Raw genomic sequence first — 19,159 nt, 5'->3', positions numbered from 1 at the left:
TGCCTCGTGATGGAGTAGGGCGACTGAAAAAAGATCACCGGCGGCTGCGGATCACCTGGTATTCCTCGCTCACGTGTACAGCGGCGGACAAAACCTCGTCTCCGCGTGCAATGATAGGAAGGGCGAATGGGTCATACTTGCATCCGGGCGGGCGCGGCCCTAGCTGTCCTTTTGGTCTCAGAAATACTTTGCAGTACACTCCTCCTCACGCTTCTGGGATCCGTGAGGGTCGGGGAGACCGGCATCAGCATAGCCAGCTGGAAAGGTACTTGGAAGGCTGAACATATGGGGAAAGGGGATAGCGCATGCCATCACAGTTGAGGATACAGATCCGGAAGCGAGAAAAATGAGGTTGAAGACTGAAATTTTTACAAAAACCAAGCAATCGTTCTCATTCAAAGAAATATTCTATACAAATCCGAGAGTGGCCCGTTCATTAAGTGCGATCCTGAAGCCACGAAGAAAACTAAGGCTCAGGCAGGAGCTTCTCAAACTTCTCCTCTCGCCGAAAAGCATAGTCCCAGGCGGTAAATCCACGCACATCAGCAATGCCAGCGTCCACTCTCTCACCAAGCTCAACCAGAAACTCAGCTGTCTCGTAGTGCTCGTTTTGGACCGCGCATATCAAGGGAGTACACCCATCCACGTCAACCGCATTCACATCCACGACTTCCTGTGCGTAGTCTGTAAGCAGTTCCACGATGCCAACATGCCCTTCCCTCGCCGCGCACAGAAGCGGCGTCGCACCGCGCCAGCCCATGGCATCGAGATGGACCCTCCCGGGCCCAAGGCTCACGAGGGCTCGAGCGATAGTCTCGAGGCCTTTTTCCGCGGCATACGCAAGCGCCGTTTGCATGAACGCCTCCGTGCAGACGTTGACGTCGACTCTGTCCGGCGGGTAGGCCACGAGGGCTTCCACGGCTTCCAAATGGTTGTGCACCGTGGCTTCCTGCAGCGCCGTCCGGCCGGAGACGTTTGTGTGGTTGGCGTTGACCTTTTCTGGGCCGAGGTCCATGAGCAGGTTGACTATTTCAGCATGCCCATTTTGTGCCGCCAGCATGAGCGGTGTGTTGCCGAACTTGTCTTTGCGGTTGGGATTGACGGCGGGGAGGCTGGTCAGCAGCTGTACGATTTTGTAGTGTCCGAATTGTGCGGCGTAGGATAGCGGTGTTCGCCTGTTGATGTCTTTTATCGTGTCAACCGCAACTCGTCCCTGACCGTGGTGAATGAGCACATCGACCGTGTCATAGAATCCGTTTCTGGCGGCGGCAGTGAGCGGCGGGCGGCGGCGGCAATGTGTGATGGAGTTCAAGTCCACGGCGTCTGGTCTGAGGTCGATGAATAGCTGCACGACGGCATGATGTCCGTTATTGATTGCGTGGCCGAGAGGTGTTGGATAGCCGAACGCCACTCCAGAGTCAAGACGTACATCAGAATCGAGAAGTACCTTGACGGTTTCTTCGTGCCCTCTGCTGCATGCCAAAGCAAGGGGAGTCATGATGCAGTGTTCGTCCTCGAAATCGATATCAGTGATTTCGAAGTGAGATCCATTGTGGAGGCTGAGTATGCGCGTAAAGATCTCCACCAGCCCAAAAGATGCCAGAGTGTGAGACCAGAGCCAATATGCGGGTTCCTGGCTGTACCCGTTCCAATAGCCCTCCGCATTGCTTGCCTGGCCGGCGGCGTATGTAAGGCTACGGTTTCCCAAGAACTTCCGTAGAATATTGACGAAGTTCTCATTCTGTAGCAGTTCTTGTTCACATTTTCGCGCATGATGACCCCAATGACGAGAGGCGTATCGGAGCAGCTTATGGCGGTCAATCCGTTCCTCGAAGCTTTGATCACACGTCGCTCTTCCGCAAGAGAAGTCTTCGAATGTGAGGTAAGTAAGACATGTGGTGGAAATTTTCGTCTGAGCAGAAGCCATCCAATTGGGAGGGTTGAGGTTGAGATATTCTCTTGTCGTGTAATGAGCAAGGTGGACAGTGTTGCTGCTGCGGTTGATTATAACCAGCCCAGCGCAGAGAGAGACTACTTCGGAGCAATCCAGGAGGTCTTTCTCGTCGATCCGACAATCACCCAATCTAATTGTTAGTGCTGTCTCCAGCTCTTTCACACTCATGGATTTCTCGGCGTTTGCCACCCAACGTAAGACCTTATATGCCCATTCACGATCTTCTCCCTGCTGATCATCAATTCGTTGAATTGTTGCGTGATATGCTCTTTTAAGTGCTTTGAGACCTCGAGGTCCTTGTTTGAGTACACTCAAGGCTTCTTTAACGTCTCTTTCCGTTCTCTTTGGCTTTAGTAAATCAAAGTAGAGATCGGCGAGAAGGAACCTGTATTTCTAAAATTCAGCTTTGGAGCTTGTATGTATAAGCTACGGCCACTTACATTCCTTCAACCATGTCGGAGATACCCTTTGCAATCTGGACCTTCAAGGCCTTATTTCTTTGCATTACCCCTGAGATGTCTCGTCGGCTTTGGAGGTGTCTTAAAACATCTTCCTTTCGCGCAGCTATTTCTAGTCTTAAATCGTGCTGGAACTCCTTCTGGATGATTGGGATATCCCTAGATGTGACTAAGAGTTTTACCGCCGTAGTCTTCTGAAGGTAGCGTATTCTGTCTAGGAAGTGTGGACAGATGTCGTGATTCAAGTTTAAACACTCGTCGAGGCCATCCACTACAAAGTATACTCCGTCATAGGTTCTCGCAATTGTTAGAATGGCCTCTGTCAACTCATCGATCGTAGGTCTTCTCTTCTTTTGACATTCCTCGTCCAGGTGCGTAATGGCCTCATGAAGCTGAGCTGTTCCTGTAAGCTGATTTGTGGTTTTAGCAAGCTGACTTGTGGTTTCAGCAAGCTGGCTTGTTGTTTCAGCAAGCTGACTTGTGTTTTCAGCGAGCTGCTTTAGTAGTGCGGCGAGCAAATGACGTGATGACTGCTCATTCCTCATGTCGTGTTTGCAATACAGAAATGCAACAGCAGTATTGCCGCCTTTACACCGGGACATCAGATACTCAATTACAACAGATGCAGTCATCGTCTTGCCCCCACCAGGGACGCCAGAGCAAAAGAGAGTTGGATTGTCTCCTTCGATCCAAGCCTGGAAGACTGGAAGAGTTAATATCCATTGCCCGGTCTCATCGCACTTCTTCTCTAAGGCGTCGGCTTTGATGGCCGTGTAGTTGACGTTGCTCAGCCAGTCGAGGATATCATTTTTCCGTCTTTGCTCTAAGTCTACCAATGGTTGGCGCTTTGAAGGCGGACAAATCTCAAGACGTATACATACCTTGCTGTAGTAGTTCCACGTTCTCACTAACAGAGTCAATCGCTATATCAGATGGGAGAAAAAGTAAGCGATGGATTTTGATCACGCTTGGTACGAAGGAGGCAAGAACGCACCCGTTTGCGCAACCTGCAAAACCTCTCTCGCCAGCCGCTCGCCCTCGACCTCGACCTTCGGCATTTCCAGCAATGCCTCCTTAGCGCATGCTGCTGCAGCGACGGCAGCATACCTCTGCCATCCATCGTTCTTATGCGAGTCCGCATAGTCGCATATCCCACGGAATACGAGACAGGGGAAGTCATTCATCAGCCCCGCGGCCTCCATCTCGAAGCAGATGCAATCACTGAAGCGGTCTCTTATAGCGGGATCCTTGACGACTAGGTTCCCGGAAGCAATGACGCCGCAGTGCAGCACTGGGTCAACAGACGAGCGTTCCGCACGGTCGATTTCCATGTCCTCGAGGCAGTCGTCGCAGTCTTCCTCACCTTCTGGGTGCGGATACGCCGCGTCGAAAAGCCGGTCAAGTTCCCGTCCAGGAAAGGCATAAGACGGTCTCGCATTGCTGAGCTTCTGGAGCATTTCGTTTAGGAGATGCGGCAGCCTGCTTTCTCCAGCCTCGTGCAGTTGCCTAAGCACGCTGACGGCGTTAAGGAGCGCCCTAGGTGGGCTGTTCAGGAAGCCTGTTGGTCGGAACTCGCCACCAACGACGGCCTTTCCGAGGTCGTACTGGTACACGCCACCCCCTCCAAGTCCGCCGCCGGGCTGGCTGACGACAACGTCGCCCAGACGGATATCGCGAAGTTCGCGGTATCTGTTCGTTTTCCTATCTCTCTTGACTTTCGGGATACCGGCTCCGATGCCTACCATAAGGCCAATACGCAATGAAGGAAAGCTTGAGAGCATATGCATCGCAGCGGTGGCGGCGGCAGTCGTCCCCATAACGCCGCCAGGGAGTGAGGCGATGACCACATTGTGATCGCCGATGCGGCCGAGGATGTAGGAATTCTGGTCTGCCGCATTCTTGGTGAGCGGCGCCCGTCCGTAGAACTGGTCTAGAGCGGCTTTCGCAGCAACGGCCTCGTGGGGGAGCGCGGCGATCCAGCCGACTGTGTATTGGTCGTTCGTCAAGGGCTGTTCGCCGCCGTCACGTGTGTTAGCATTGGAAGCGCTTGTGGTGAGTTGGAGACCCTGTTGATGGCTGTATGAAGCCTTCTCATGAGGGCTTGAAGATGCATGCTGAGAGGTTCTGCGTTTAGAAGGATGGAGATGTTCCGTGCGGTCATCGGAGGGTCGCGCCCTTTTTCCAGTCTGGCTGCACATCGACTGGTCCATCCCATTTATCCTTGAGGGTCCTGCGCTTGATGGGAAGATCGGTGAGAAGTGATAGACAAAGTATGAAAGGATGCGCCACACGAACTTATGTGACAAGCCATAGAGGTCAACGCCAGCTGAGACCCGAAAGTACTGAGGCTGAGACAAATTGCCAGGATGGGGGCGCAGCATGACGGCGGTAAGCCATAAGTCGTCATCAGCCGATCTCCGGAAACAGTAAATGTGACCGACGCAGTGTATTGGAACAACAGACAGCCTATCGGGTTCTGGGGCTGTTTTCAAGGCTGACAGCGACCCTTATCTGCGGAGCGGGCCTGATTGTTTTCCCTGCTGCCGCCGAGAACACCACTGCAGCTCAGCCCTGTTCAGCCTCAGCATGGCGACTGCTGCCTACTTGTGTAACTTGTTGAAGCCTCGGATTTAGGGCTTTTTCCCGTCAAACTCGCCATTTTTCTCATAGTCTGTCTGATTACACCACCGTGCTAGATTTCCGTGTAGCACTACCGCATGTCCGTTGGGACACCATGGCCACCACTTTGCCGCCATGCAGCGCACTTCTTCGCGAGGCTGCTGAGTCGTTCAACAGAACCTCCTGCTTGAATGAAAAAGCATTGAACGAGCTCCGGCAATCTTCCTTTCATGATTTGCAGGAATACCTTGCGATTTTGCAAAAAGAGCAGCGGAGGGCGAAACAGATGATGCACATGAAGAGATTATCCCCGTTCCTCGACGTTATGCAGCGCTACGCATCAGTTATCGAACTAGCTGGGGACCGATCTAATTGCATTGCCTACGTATGGGTATGTAGCGCTCATGCAAGCAGACCGTAATGTTTTATAATTAGTAGCGCTGCACAGGGGTCAATGAGATTTCTCTTTCAGATAAGTCATTGAAGAAGACCCGAAAAATACACGACACTAATCGTACAGGCAACATCCAGCTATTCGGATGCATTCAATGAAGTTTTAGATGCTTACATGAAGATTGGGATGAGTTTCCCGCCCCTGGCTCAATATACGAACGCCATTCGAATCAGCCCAGCCAGTCAGAAATTGCTGGCTTCTGTATTTTAGGAAGTGCTGGAGCTACACCAAAAATTATTAAGATTTGTCAAGCAAGGTGGTACGTTGAAATTCCTACGATAAGATTGCATTGTTCTGCTAAACGCAGCTTCCACCTGTTTGCTGATGCTCGGCTAGCAGAGTGGGAACAGCTATTTCACTCCACTTGGCGAACGCTAAAGACCACGATCGCACATGTCGATAATGTGCTACAATCATGCCAGAAATTTTTCCACAATCTCTCCAACAGTCAGCCCACTGAAATACAGAGCTTTGAATGGCAAGCGGAGTCTCAGGCCAATGAACTCCAAAACACTCGAGCATCTGGTAAAATTGAACTGCACCGCGCGCAGGAGCATCGGCATAACACAGTCCAACAGTGGCTTTGTGCTACTAATTCAGAATTGAGGCAGACGGACTCACTCAAGAGAAGGTTTGATGGGACAGGCAATTGGCTGACAGGCAATTGGCTGCTACGGGATCCTCAATTCCAGCAGTGGTTCAATCTTCATCAATGCTCCGATCCGTTGCTCTGGTTGAAGGGAATGCCGGGAGCTGGTTTGTTTGCGATTTTAATCCTGAGCGATACTGGCTAACCCAGATTTAGGCAAAACAGTCCTTGCATCTCTGGTCATACGACAAGCACAGCAGCTTCCGAACGCAACCGTTGTATTTTTCTACTGCAAACATACTGATGAGAACAAGAACGGATTTCTATCCGTGACCAGAGGAATCTTGTCTCAATTGGTCAAGCAAAACGAGACCCTACTACCGTACCTCTATGAAGCTGCATCGAACAGCGGTGACGCGGTTTTGTCTAAGGAAAATATTGCAAAGGAATTGCTAGAGCGAGCCCTTAAGTGCTGCAGTAACACGTACGTTGTCATCGATGGCATTGATGAATATTCTCGGGAGGACCGTAAAATGATTTCGTCCTACTTCCGGTCAATAGTTGAGTCAATTCCTAAAGACGATCTCGGCACTCTCCGTTGTCTATTCGTCAGTCAGGACGATGGTTATGCCCGAAAGGATTTCCAGAGACTCTCGGAAACCACTGTTACAGCAGAGAACAACAGACAGGACATCTCAACGTTTTGCAAGCACTGGCATCAGAAGATTGAAGGAAAGTTTGGTTGCCTCAACGGGATGCAACATAGCATCTCGAAACTTGTGACTGCTAGATCTCAAGGTATGAGCTCCACGCACTTTAAACTACTCTTGCTAATGAAAAGATGCCAAGGAATGTTTCTATTCGCGAAGCTGGTGACCTGGAATCTCTACGAGCAAGAAAGTCGGGAAAATCTTGAGAAAGAGCTGGAGAGAATGCCCCATGGGCTAAATCAAGTGTAAGTCCCATTAACTCTCCATGCGTAGATAGAACGCTCTAATAGTCAAAAACTAGCTATGAAAGGATCTTGGAACGAATTTACACGGCATCAGCAACCTCTCAATTGCGCCAAAAAAGCACGCAGAGGCTTCTCGGATGGTTGACATTCGTTAAACGTCCTCTTAAGTGGTACGAAGTTCAGGGAGCAATGGCGCTCGATCTTGGAAATGAGACTGTCGACCCCAGTTCGACGTTTCAAGATGATTGCAAAGACATATGCGCTTCCTTGGTCGAGATTGGGTCAGACCAGTCGGTGCTCTTCGTGCACTCTACAGTCAGAACGTAATGAAAAGTCCTCCCTTTTCTCAAGCTCACACAATTGACGTTGATGAGCAGATATCTGGTTCAAACTGGCCATGTAAATCCAGTCGATGTGGAAAGTGACCTTGCAAATCTCTGCTTAGAATATCTTTCCTGCTCGAAGTTTGACAAGAACATCCCAACAGCGGATATTGAGAGCGGGATAATTTCTGGATTCTATGCATTTTCCGACTATGCGATTGCCTTCTGGGCGCTTCATTTGGAAAACTGCCTCCCGGAATTGCACCAATCCAACCAGGGACGCTTTGAGGAGCTGACAACAACACTCGAGTCATTTCTGGACGAACAATGCACCCACAACTCAAAGTCTCACGCCTTGTCAAATAAACTCAAACAGAGGTTGGTGCCCCTAGAGCAATATGGCTTTTACGCAAAAGCTTGCTCTGCCATAGTAGCCCAGAGAGCTCGACTGCGACCAACTGGCAAAACATCCACAGATGGAGAAGACCTCTGGGTCTTAAAATCTATCTCGCGAACGCGGGCTATCCTAGAAGAATTGCCACACTCACCGACCAGCTCTCCGGACAAATTAGCGCTAGTCGAGCAGTTATACGGTCCAAATAGGTTCAAGTGCGAGAGACTGAGCTGCCAATTTTTCTACCACGGATTTCCAACCAAGAGTCAACGCAAGCAGCATGCGAACAAGCACGAGCGGGCATTTACATGCTCAGAGGAGGGATGCCCTCAGTCAATCATTGGCTGTGTAACAGCGAAGGACCTGGAGAAGCATGTGTCAGACTCCCACGGAATCCACGCTCAAGAGGATGACACCGACTTTCCCGACGACCTGGATGTAACAGAACCAGGATCCAAGGCGAAAAAGACACCAAATATCTTTCATTGTTCTCTCTGCCCCAAAAAATTTACGAGAGCTTTCAATCTGAGATCACACCTTCGCACTCATCTAGATGAGCGTCCATTTGTCTGTGCTGTGTGCGGAGCGGCGTTCACTCGGCAGCAAGACCGCATCAGGCATGAGATACTCCATTCCGGAGAAAAGAAGTTTGTCTGCCGGGGCGTACTAAAGGACGGCAACGGATGGGGCTGTGGACGGCGTTTCCACCGGGCGGATGCTCTGGGTAGACACTTTCGAAGTGAAGTTGGTCGAGTTTGTATTCGGCCGCTGTTGGAGGAGGAAGCAGCGAAGAATGGGTGGGATCTACCGGGGATGAGTGCACCGAACCCTGAGCCGGTAAATCAACAATTTAATCCTGGCTTGGGCGGGATGGAGGTTGGCCTTCCTGCAGAGTTACTGCAGCAGTATCCTGCTATCGCAGGTATACAATGGGAGTCACTTCCTCCTGAGGAACCAATGATTGAAGACACAGAATAAGATAATGTAGACAGGTTGCAATATTGCAGTAGTTGAAATAGCAATTGACCGTGGTTTCCATTCAATCAGTTCGAATCATTTCCGATGTAGCAACAATACTGTCATTAAGACCGGAAGTATTATTTCGAGACAGCTCACATTGAATATTACTCCTTCCGGTCAAACAAAAGACCGAGCACGCCGGCCGCAGACGCACCTGCCGGGTTCCTGAAACCACTCGGAGATCTTCACACTGCCGGGTAAATCATACCATGCAGCCGTTGCTAGCGCCGGGCACCCGCAGCGTTCTACGAAACAGCATGTTCCCCAATTGGTTTCATCTCCGAGCCGCATTGCTACGTGGCCAAGGTCGGAAAAGATGTGTCGAAGAGTGAAAGGGGGGCTAGACTGAACCCTTGACTGACCGCGGATAGGTTTGGTCGGCGGAGGCGGCTCCGAGAGACGAATGGACTTTTCGAACTTCAGGGAAAGGGGGCAGTGGGAGAAGACAGCGCCTTTCAATATTCAACATCAGTGGGGCCTGTCAAACGTATGCGCACATTCTCCGGCGCGTGGGAGGAACTGAGGTTCACTAAAGCCTGTGCTGTATGATCACCAGTTTTTGTTAGTTCCATACGGGACCAGTTCTCATGGGACTCTCTCTTCCTCTCGAAGAGTCCTCAAGAAGGATGAAATGGCGAAGGCAGTCCGGGCTCGTATGCCAACTTTTCTCTAGTAAAATCGTGTCTGGAAAGCTTACCTAGACTCAATTGTTCTCGTTTGTTCAGTCAATGCGGTGAAAGAGGCGGAGAGCATGGTCAATAATAGCGTATATCTCAGAGCTTTCTTGAACCTTACCGACGCAGAACTGTCCAGAAGTCCAGGCCGGTGCTTGCGTGGTCCGTTTATGAGAAAAGTGGAGATCACGGGGGAATCGCACTGAGCTCTCTCGACGTCTTGAAGATACAGACTAAGTTCCGTCGTTTGAAGTTGCTGAGCATTGACTTGAGGATGGTCGGGCAGGGATATACCATGGATCTTAAACAACGATCATCCGAATAGTGCCGGACCGATGGCAATAGCGAACTGTGCAATGCAGGTGGGTATTGCAGCCGAAGGCTATGGAGCGTGGATTTATTTTTTTCGCTCATTTCATAGGTAGTTGAAGCTATCGTCCGGATGTGTATGTCGAATTAAATCTACGCCAGCCATCGGCTGCGAGAGAGGACTGTGCATGTGGTTATAGCATCCGAATGCTAGTGTGAATTCATTTTTCCCTCTTCATTTCAGATGCTTGCCTCAGGACATACTATAGGTAGTTGAAGCAATCATCGGGAGAAAGGTGTAGAAATCATAACTGCATATCCGCGTCCAGTCGACGGTTTCTGCTCCCTATGCGTCGAGTATTGTTTGGGGGTCGTTTCGTCTCGCCGTGCGTGGTGAGGGGCATTGTGGCACCCTGTGCCGAGGCCCTGGTATTTCTTCACGATATTCTTCACGCTAGCCTTCGGGTGTAATACCCACCTGCACAAGTTGTCGCAGCGCAGTGGCCTACAAAAGTGAATGCTCTCGTCAACGTTGTTTGACGAGAGACATTGCACCACCGTCTTCTCCATAAGCATTCACCGCGGATATCAGGTAGATGTATGACCTGAAACAAGCATCCGGACGTCGACCGCAACTGCCAACGTCAGCAACGATGCAGCGTCTCTCGCAAGACAGAGCCGAGAAGTGCAGAATCTTTCGTAAGCCGCATCGGCAGTGGAGGAGCTTAAACATCCCGCGTGCCTCCCAGAAAAGCCGTGTGAAACAGCGTAATTAGCTGCATAAACGCCCACGAGAGGTCTCGACGCCGTCCTGTCACGCGAAGATTAGCCCATGGAGCCACCATACCCACCATTCCATGCCGTCCGTTTCACAGTCGCGTTCTCGATCCGCTTCTCCAACGCATCAAAGGAAAAAAAAAAAAAAGACAGCGCAAAAAGGCGAGCCCCTCTGCGATCCGGTCGTGCGGTGAGTGGGCACCTACACCCGCCCGCCAGAAGCGCCCTGGGGTAGGTGAGCTGGGTCCAACAGAAGACACAACGCACACGCGCGCACGAACACAACAAGCGCGTGGACACACAGACGCCAACAACAAAACCACGCAGAGGCCGGACGGAGAACGAAAAAGCAACGAAAAGAACCGCGTCCGTGTGTAAAACAAGGCGGACGACGCCAGAAGAAAAAAGCCCATCGGCCCGTCCCCCGAATCTTCAGTAGTGAAACCTACCTAGCGATCGGTCCGTCGCGAAAGGAATACCCGAAGGAAAAAGAGTGAGGCGTCCCATTCTCCGTTCCCCGAGTCGGTATCTCCGACAAGACCATGTATATAGCACCGGTCGTGTATGTGTGGAAATTCGATTCTTTTTTTTAGCCGTAGTAGGTCCACGCAATTCGTGCGCACCCAACTATAGCATGAAAGCCGTGTGTATGACGATGGCCCGGCATTCGCCTTTTGTCGCTGCCTTGGTTGTGCACGCATTTTAGCGGCGCGGGAAAGACGACGGTTCTGCCGAGCGGGTTGGTGGAGAGGGAGGATCCACCGAGGAATGAGCCGCGCTGCTCGCTCGATACCGAATGCAGCAGGTATGTGACACCAATGCCGAATTCCCTCGCGGGTTCGAAGATTCTGCCGTGTTCCTGAGCACAGGCGCAGAAAGGATTGCCACGATTGCGGCTCTCGTTTCACCGCTCAGGGCCCATAGATCAAAGCGGTCGCAATCGACAGGAGAAGCGAAAAGTCAGAAATCCGCGAGTGCCACGAGTTGATAAGATAGACGGCGGGGAAGACTATCACAAGCGGTCTATGGCTCACCGAGTAGGCGGGTAGATGGATGGTTGTTCCTGACCGCCAGAGTTGCCCCATATCTAGAGTGCGGTCAGGGCAGCTCTGTGAGCGAGGGCCCTCAATGACGACGCGCACGACTCCAGATGTGCTGACCTCGAGTCATGGGACGATGGGTCCTGCGGCGACCAAAGACTGGGGTTGGTTGGGCGTCGGCAACAGGGACCGAAAACGGCGCGGGCGATGACGACCAGGCGGCCGGGGCAGCAGAGCACAGAACATGCAGAGAATAGGAGTGAAGCCAGGAGAAGGCCTTTGTTAGAACAGGGCGTGTTGGCAACGCATGAACGAGGGCCAACTCATCGCACGAAGCGGCGGCCCCAGCGCAGCGCTGGCATGGGCAGGAACGAGCGTCAAGACAGCGCGGCGAACGAGGTAGCTCCACGCTGAGGGCGAGATCTCGCATCTGGTGGTGTGTGCCGCGGCCGGGTGATTTACCATGGGCGCCTAAACGCAGGGTCTGGAGCTGTTGGGGCCAGCGAAAAGCCTGCTCGTGTCGGCACCTGCAAAACGGGCGCCGTCGGTAGTAGCAGTACCGAGTTCCAGTGGTGACGTTGGACTCTCTGGTTGCTGTGAGGCGCGATGAGGTTTGGGGGCTTGACGGACGGCTGCATGTCGGTTGCGGCCGAGTGCCGTTAGAGCCGCGTAGGCCTGGGCGGCGGCGAATGGGCGTTGCGATGGGGGAGCGGCCGATCGCCGGTGGTGCACATCAAAGCGGATGCAACCCCAGCGCCTAGGCACGGGAACATTCTTGGCCAAGAATAGCAGCCCTGCGCCTTCTCTCACGACGCCAGCGGCGGTGGATTGAATTGGGTGGCGAGACGGTCCGAAGCGACACAAGCACAGCCATCGCGCCTCGAGGGCTGCATCGCGAGTCCGTCTTGGTGCCACAGCCCAATGCGGCTCGCCTGCTCTCGCGTGGCGCTCCCTCCCGTCGCATGCGCGAGCGCGATGCCTGGACGTCAACCGCTGCTCGCAATCACCCAGCCGCCTTTCGGCACAGCGGATCCTGCACCAGGCCGGGGTTGGGGTAATCACACGGCGCGGCGAGTGCGATGCTTTCAACGGCGCCCGCGGAGTAATTGGATCAGCGACGCGACCCCTAGCCGGGGCGCCAGCCCATGCCAGCTGCGGCGAGACACTGTGTGACTGTGCACCGAAGGAAGCGCACGCTCACCCAGCGTCGAGTCCGATCCCGGTAAGCGTGCAATTCTACTGTGCATGACGGCCGCGTGAACCCGTGTTAGTGGAGGGCGAGCCGGGGACGCGCAATGCTGCATCGTGAAGGTTTCGCGCGGCGGGGAGAGGAGCGGTCGGCGGCGCCAATGGATCGCGCACGTCGGGCGGGTGGCGGTCGTAAAGGCGCCATGTTGGGAGCTGGTGAGAGCATCGCTTGCAATGGCCAGGGCGCCTGGCCGTGCTGAGCTCCTCCGCAGCGCGAAGCCCGGGCCTCTGGGCGTCGGCGTTGGCGCGCTAAGAGGGGCGGCGACGGGGCTTGGGAATCGCTGCCCTGTGCGCCTGCCTGCCTGCCTCTCGTTAATAAACCCAGGCTGAGCATCCCAAACACCCGCCTTCACTTTTGCACCCATCCTGCATATAAGCGCCCACCACCCGCCGGTCTTTTTCACCGCACCTAATTCCACTCGCTCCTAATCAACCTCGAATCAACACCCTCACTCCCAATCAATCACCATGAAGTCCTTCTTCTTCGCCGCCGGCACTCTGATCGCCGCTGCCTACGCCCAGGACGATGTACGCTCTCCTCGCACCCAATTGACTTCCTGTGCGCAACCAGCTAACCAATTCGCCAGGCCGCCTCATCTGTCGTTAGCTCGGCCGCCTCCGCTGCCAGCTCTGCCGTGAGCTCGGCTGCTTCTGTTGCCAGCTCTGCCTCTGCTGCCGTCAGCACTGTTCCCTACTCCAACGGCGCCACCTCCTTCCTCACCATGACCAACTCCCTCGGCGTCGTCACCGGCCAGCCCACTCAGCCCGCTGCCGTCACCTCGCAGCCCGAGGTCGCCACCATTCCCGCCGGCACTGGCCTGTACACCATCGCCATTGGCAACGTGACCAACATTGTCGTCTCTGCCGACAGCACTGCCACCTCCATTGTCAACGGCCCTGCCACCATTGTCAGCACCTCTTCCGGCCAGGTCGTCATCTCGGCCACCGGCACTGCCGCCTCTGGCTCCGCTTCGGCCACCGGCTCCGGCTCCTCTGCTTCTGGCTCTGGCAGCTCCGAGTCTGGCTCGTCCGAGACTGGCTCCTCTGCCTCTGGTACCGCCTCTGCCTCCGGCTCCGCTGCCTCTTCCACTGGCGCTGCTGCCGCTGTCAAGGTTGCCTCCGGCGCTCTCTTCGGTGCTGGTGCCGTCTTCGCTGCTTTCCTGTAAGGGAATCGATCAGATTTGACGGAACCACCACTCGATACCCCTGTGCGATCCCACCTTAATACCTGATGGGCGACATGTTTATTACCCTTTCTTTTCGATTGTAAGCACTTCTGCTTCTACAACTTTGGCTTTTTGGCTACAACGCCTTTTTATCACGATGGATGCGGAGGACACGGGTCACACTTAATGTAGTCATGCATGGCACCTGGCGCAAAACAGGTATACCAAAAATCCTCCTTAATTGCACTTCCGCTCTCTTGACACGGCCTCGTCCACTGGGCTGCTGTTGAGAGTTAGTAGCTAGTTATCTCCAGAGATAGTTAATCAGGTGGAATGATACCCTGATAATGTTATACACTACTTCAAATCACTCTCGCACCTTTCCATGTGTCTAGCTCACTAACGTTCTCACGAGATCGCTCTGAAACGGACAGCGTCGCACTCCGCACGAAAACAAAAAGCACGTCAAGGCTCCCCCGTTTGGCGAGATCTGTCGATCATTTCGCGTCAATCCTCTTGTCCAACACAGTAAAACTCATTAGCGGTTCGGCCCTGCCACGGAGGTACAAGGCCTTCTCTTTCCAACCTCCTCTGCGTGCTTTTTCTCGCACTTTCACACGAGAGGTTTCTCTGGCCACTACGAGCTCCAGCTCCATCGACAAACTCTTGCACAAGGCGAAATACACATTGCCCAACTCACAGACCTACCTAGGTTCCACCCGACTCAGCCCTCTTTCCCTTTCCCACGACTCAGATTCTCCACCACCCACATCGACCAAACTCCACCGCTCTCTCAGCTAGTATCGTGTCGTCGCGCCGCGCATGGCGCTCGTCGTGTCACCGGGCCAACCATCACCGCCATCATCGATCGCGCACCCCACACCTGAAACCCCAGCCACATCGATTTTTTATCACGCAAAAAACGTCAATGGTGTGTGTGTGGGGCCATCTATCATCCACCCCTCGTGTTCTCCACTACCGATGAAACCATCCGGCATATGCAAAGAATAGTGTATTTGGAAGGCGCCGTTTCTGATCACTTTTTCGCTTACAAGCAACATCCCAACCCGCCCCAGCCACACGCCCGATAAGAAAGCCACAGCCTTTCTTTTTTCCTCCTCCCTTGCTTTTTTCTTCCTTTGTTCGGACCCCCGCCTCCCCGCCATCTTTCCTGTTCGGTGATGGCGTGAAATTGGACCCTCGAGGGACAGAAAAGAAGTAAGGGAGGGAGAAGATAGTAGTGAGGGGAATGGATGATCTAAACTCTACCACCCAGCCCCTCATCCAAGGATCGCGGAGCTGCACGTCAGATCGAACGTAGGAAGGAGGCGAGGGAGAAAGAAGAAAAGACTTGGAAGCCGCGAAAGAAAAGGAACAAGTACTTATGCGTGCCACCGACTTCCTTTTTCGTCAGGCTGTGAAGAAAAAGCAGGGGGAAGCCAAAAAGAAAAAAGAGCAATTTCGTGAGGATTTAGAGGCCGCATGACTGCAGCAATTATAAGGCTAAGTGCACTACTAATCTATTATCGTGGTGTTTGTATAGGCACCCAAATATCAGTAAGTCACAAGCATGGTCTCCAGGGCTATTGCTTTTCACTTTATCTTTTTCCTTTCACTTAAGCTCAGCCTTACCACCAACTTATCACTCCGACTTACCCGGTCACTTCCTTTTCACTCAATCGACTCAATTACTCGCTAACTTCCTTGATTCGCACGGACATCCGTTAACCTTCTTTTCACCACAGCAAACAGCAATCACCGACCACCAAAATCGATGACAGCGACAGGCACAAAAACTAAAAGACCAGTCATCCCCCGCCATTCTCACTGTCTACCACCCCACTCTCCATCCCCCCCAAAACTCTACTTCCCCGGTACATGCAAAACCAGAACCCAGCAAATGAAAATCCACGGACAGAGACAACGACACGACGACCCAACAAACCCCCGACGTCACCAAAAAGTCCACGCAAGCCCCACCCCCGGTGCTGACTAGTACCACCACCACCGCTGTCGCTACCACCACCATCGCCCATCACCACTCCTACTGCTACTACTAACTGCTACGCACTTACGCAACGCATTACTACATGACCGTCATGCGTGCCACGCGTGCATGCATGCATGCATACAGCTGCACACGGCTGCGCTGCGCTATGCTGCGCTGCGCCTCTTCCCACCCCGCGCCTGGCCTACGACATACACGCAAACAATCTTACAGCCTTCCCATCTTACACGCATAACCTGAAACACTCCCACCAAACAAAAGATGCCCAGCCAGGGCATACGCAGCCGACCGATCGACCGACCTGGCCCGGGGCCGGCCGACTGACTGACTGACCGGCTTACCGACAGCTACCTAGCGCGGGTGAAGAAAATAGTAGCAATGGTCTCATCATCATCAGCTCATCAGAACTAACCGGCGTGAGGAGGGAGGGAATGACTGTACGTACCCCGCCAATGGGGAGGGGCAAGATGTGATAGGTCAAAAAAAAAGTATGCGCTAGTATCAGGCATCATCATCATCTGTTGCGGCTGCTGCAGCTGCAGCTGCAGCTGTGACGACTCTGCAATGCGGGGTCGTCACGAATGCAGGGTGAGTAAGGATGTAGTAAGGCGAAGCATGATGTAGTCGTCGTCATCATCTGTGAAGAATAGTGTAGTAGTCTAAATGTCTAAATCGCATTCCAAATAAGCAACCGACCAGTGAAAAAAAAAGGGACGCTAAAGAGGGGAAAAAAAAAGGATGATGAATGATGACGACGCGATAGTCAACTCTTGTCAGCAACACCATCCTCTCAAGCCAAATAGCAGCGTCCCATTATACGTGACACAGCGAGGGGAGGCGCAGTTCGCACACATCACATGGGAACCAATGAGCTTTGATGAAAGAAGTGAATGAGCAAAAAGGAAAGGCTCGGAGCTCAGCTCAGTGGAATGAGCGTCTCCACGAAAACCTTTTCTCCATCTATTGCGTCTTTTTTCCTCTTTCGAAAACAGAAAGAAAAAAATCCGTCTGCTACAGAGAAAGTTTTCTAATGTTTCCTCCCTCTCCTCCTTGTCATCGTCAAATCCAATGTGTGGAAAAAGAATAGTAAATCTCATCTCCATCCTTTCCACCAGGCCTATGGTTGAAAAGGCCGTGGGTATTTTTTATTCGTAAAATCAAACGCCATTTTGCACCAATTATACCTAACCCGTCTCCTTTGGGTTGTATATTCCTGAACGTCTTTGGTTGTTGAAGACGTCTGTTTGAACCTTTTTTAAAAAACGCTAACCCCGCCCGAAGCGAAGTGAGAAACGAATCCCGTGTGAGAAGATGCCGTTGAAGACAATTACTTTTGGTATCATCCGATCGTAACACATGTTGAAAAGTTCATGCGGTGCCGCTAAGCAATGCAGGAAAGAACACTTAGTAGCGGTAGCTGTGGCACTGTTAGCAGACTGAAGCTTGGTAAGAAAGAAGAGAAGGGAACGTACTGGTCGGCCTTGTAGGGACCCTCGACGGGCAGGCCAAGGTACTCGGCCTGGACAGGGGTCATCTTGGTCAACTTGGCGTTGACGTGGGACAGGTGAAGAGCGGCGACCTGCTCGTCGAGAATCTTGGGCAGGACGTAGACGCCGACGTCGAACTTGCCGGCCTTGGCGAACTCGATGTACTTCTCGCCGAAAGCCTTGTCCTCGGCCTTGAACAGCATGATCTGGGCAAGGACCTGGTTGGTGAAAGAGCAGGACATGACGAACGAAGAGTGGCCGGTGGCACAGCCAAGGTTGACGAGACGACCCTCGGCAAGGAGGATGATGTGGCGGCCGCTCTTCATGGTGAAGCGGTCGACCTGGGGCTTGATGCTCTGGACAGAGGCAGCGTTGGCCTTGAGCCAGGCAACGTCGATCTCAATGTCGAAGTGGCCAATATTGCAGACAATGGCGTCGTTGGGCATGGCCTCGAAGTGGGCACCGGTGATGATGTCACGGCAGCCGGTGGTGGTGACGAAGATCTGGCCGATGGGAGCAGCCTCCTCCATGGTGGTGACCTGGTAGCCGGAAACGGCGGCCTGGAGGGCGTTGATGGGGTCGATCTCGGTGACAATGACACGAGCACCCATCGAGTGGAGAGCCTGGGCGCAGCCCTTGCCGACGTCACCGAAACCAGCAACGACAGCGATCTTGCCAGCAATCATGACATCGGTGGCACGCTTGATACCGTCGACGAGCGACTCGCGGCAGCCGTACAGGTTGTCGAACTTGGACTTGGTGACGGAGTCGTTGACGTTGATGGCGGGGACGAGCAGACCGCCCTCCTTGAGGGAGCGGTACAGGTGGTGGACACCGGTGGTGGTCTCCTCGGAGACACCGTAGCAGTCCTTAAGCATCTCGGGGTACTTCTTGTGGACGAGGGTGGTCAGGTCACCACCGTCGTCGAGGATCAGGTTCAGCTTCTTGTCATCCTTGAAGGCGAAGAGCTGCTGCTCAAGGCACCACTGGTACTCCTCCTCGGTCTCGCCCTTCCACGCGAAGACAGGGACGCCCGAGGCGGCAATGGCAGCGGCGGCGTGGTCCTGGGTGGAGAAGATGTTGCAGGAGGTCCAGGTAACCTCAGCACCGAGGGCAGTCAGGGTCTCGATGAGGACGGCGGTCTGGATGGCTGTGGTGGCGGTTAGCTCTGCGCTCGCTCAAGGCGGGGCCGAAGACGTACTCATGTGCAGGCAGCCAGCAATGCGGGCGCCCTTCAGAGGCTGGTCGGCGGCGTACTTCTCGCGAGTAGCCATGAGACCGGGCATCTCGTTCTCGGCGAGCTCGATCTCGCGGCGGCCGAAGGCGGCCAGCGAGATGTCGGCGACCTTGAACTTGTTGGCGGGGGCAGACATGATTGTAGAGTAATTAGAGGAAGGAGAGGTATGGAGAAAGAGGAGGAAGATGGGAGAGAAGGGGTGGTTGAGGTGGGGAAGAAGTGGTGTGGAAGGGACGAAAGAATCTTGGGCGCCCGCAGATACTTCAAGGACCCCACCGTCGGCATTCTGCCTCGCTCAACACCCGCATTCGGCGCACGTGGGCGCGCCGCAAAGGCGGACTAACTTTGACGCCCTCCGAGCTCCTGTCGGGCACTTTCCTCGGCGCTTTTTCTTGCCGCAGAGCTGTGCCTCTGCTACCGGCACCTTGATGGCCTTGCGCCGATTTA

The 19,159-nt window shown here is 53.5% G+C and overlaps 4 protein-coding genes across 4 annotated transcripts; 1 reads left to right on the top strand and 3 right to left on the bottom strand.

Moving 5' to 3' along the window:
• Window positions 1–466: 466 nt before the first annotated feature.
• LTHEOB_3179 (Ankyrin repeat domain-containing protein 50) lies at window positions 467–1,927 on the bottom strand (the record flags this gene model as incomplete). The annotated part of the gene is made up of 1 exon (XM_035512073.1): window positions 467–1,927. One exon carries the CDS (start codon window positions 1,925–1,927, stop codon window positions 467–469), a length of 1,461 nt encoding a protein of 486 aa, XP_035363072.1.
• Window positions 1,928–3,374: 1,447 nt separating this feature from the next.
• On the bottom strand, window positions 3,375–4,525 carry LTHEOB_3178 (Ankyrin repeat protein; the record flags this gene model as incomplete). Its single annotated transcript, XM_035512072.1, has 2 exons — window positions 3,375–4,421; window positions 4,478–4,525. 2 exons carry the CDS (start codon window positions 4,523–4,525, stop codon window positions 3,375–3,377), a joined length of 1,095 nt encoding a protein of 364 aa, XP_035363071.1.
• An 8,757-nt stretch (window positions 4,526–13,282) lies between these two features.
• Window positions 13,283–13,980, top strand: LTHEOB_3177 (Period circadian protein; the record flags this gene model as incomplete). Its single annotated transcript, XM_035512071.1, has 2 exons — window positions 13,283–13,342; window positions 13,402–13,980. 2 exons carry the CDS (start codon window positions 13,283–13,285, stop codon window positions 13,978–13,980), a joined length of 639 nt encoding a protein of 212 aa, XP_035363070.1.
• Window positions 13,981–17,392: 3,412 nt separating this feature from the next.
• Window positions 17,393–18,848, bottom strand: LTHEOB_3176 (Adenosylhomocysteinase; the record flags this gene model as incomplete). Its single annotated transcript, XM_035512070.1, has 3 exons — window positions 17,393–17,405; window positions 17,461–18,625; window positions 18,677–18,848. 3 exons carry the CDS (start codon window positions 18,846–18,848, stop codon window positions 17,393–17,395), a joined length of 1,350 nt encoding a protein of 449 aa, XP_035363069.1.
• Between the last annotated feature and the right edge of the window lie 311 nt (window positions 18,849–19,159).

This window comes from Lasiodiplodia theobromae, assembly GCF_012971845.1.
Source record: "Lasiodiplodia theobromae strain AM2As chromosome Unknown scaffold_8, whole genome shotgun sequence".
Taxonomy (NCBI): Eukaryota; Fungi; Ascomycota; class Dothideomycetes; order Botryosphaeriales; family Botryosphaeriaceae; genus Lasiodiplodia; species Lasiodiplodia theobromae.
This window is presented reverse-complemented; position numbering and strand designations above follow the sequence as displayed.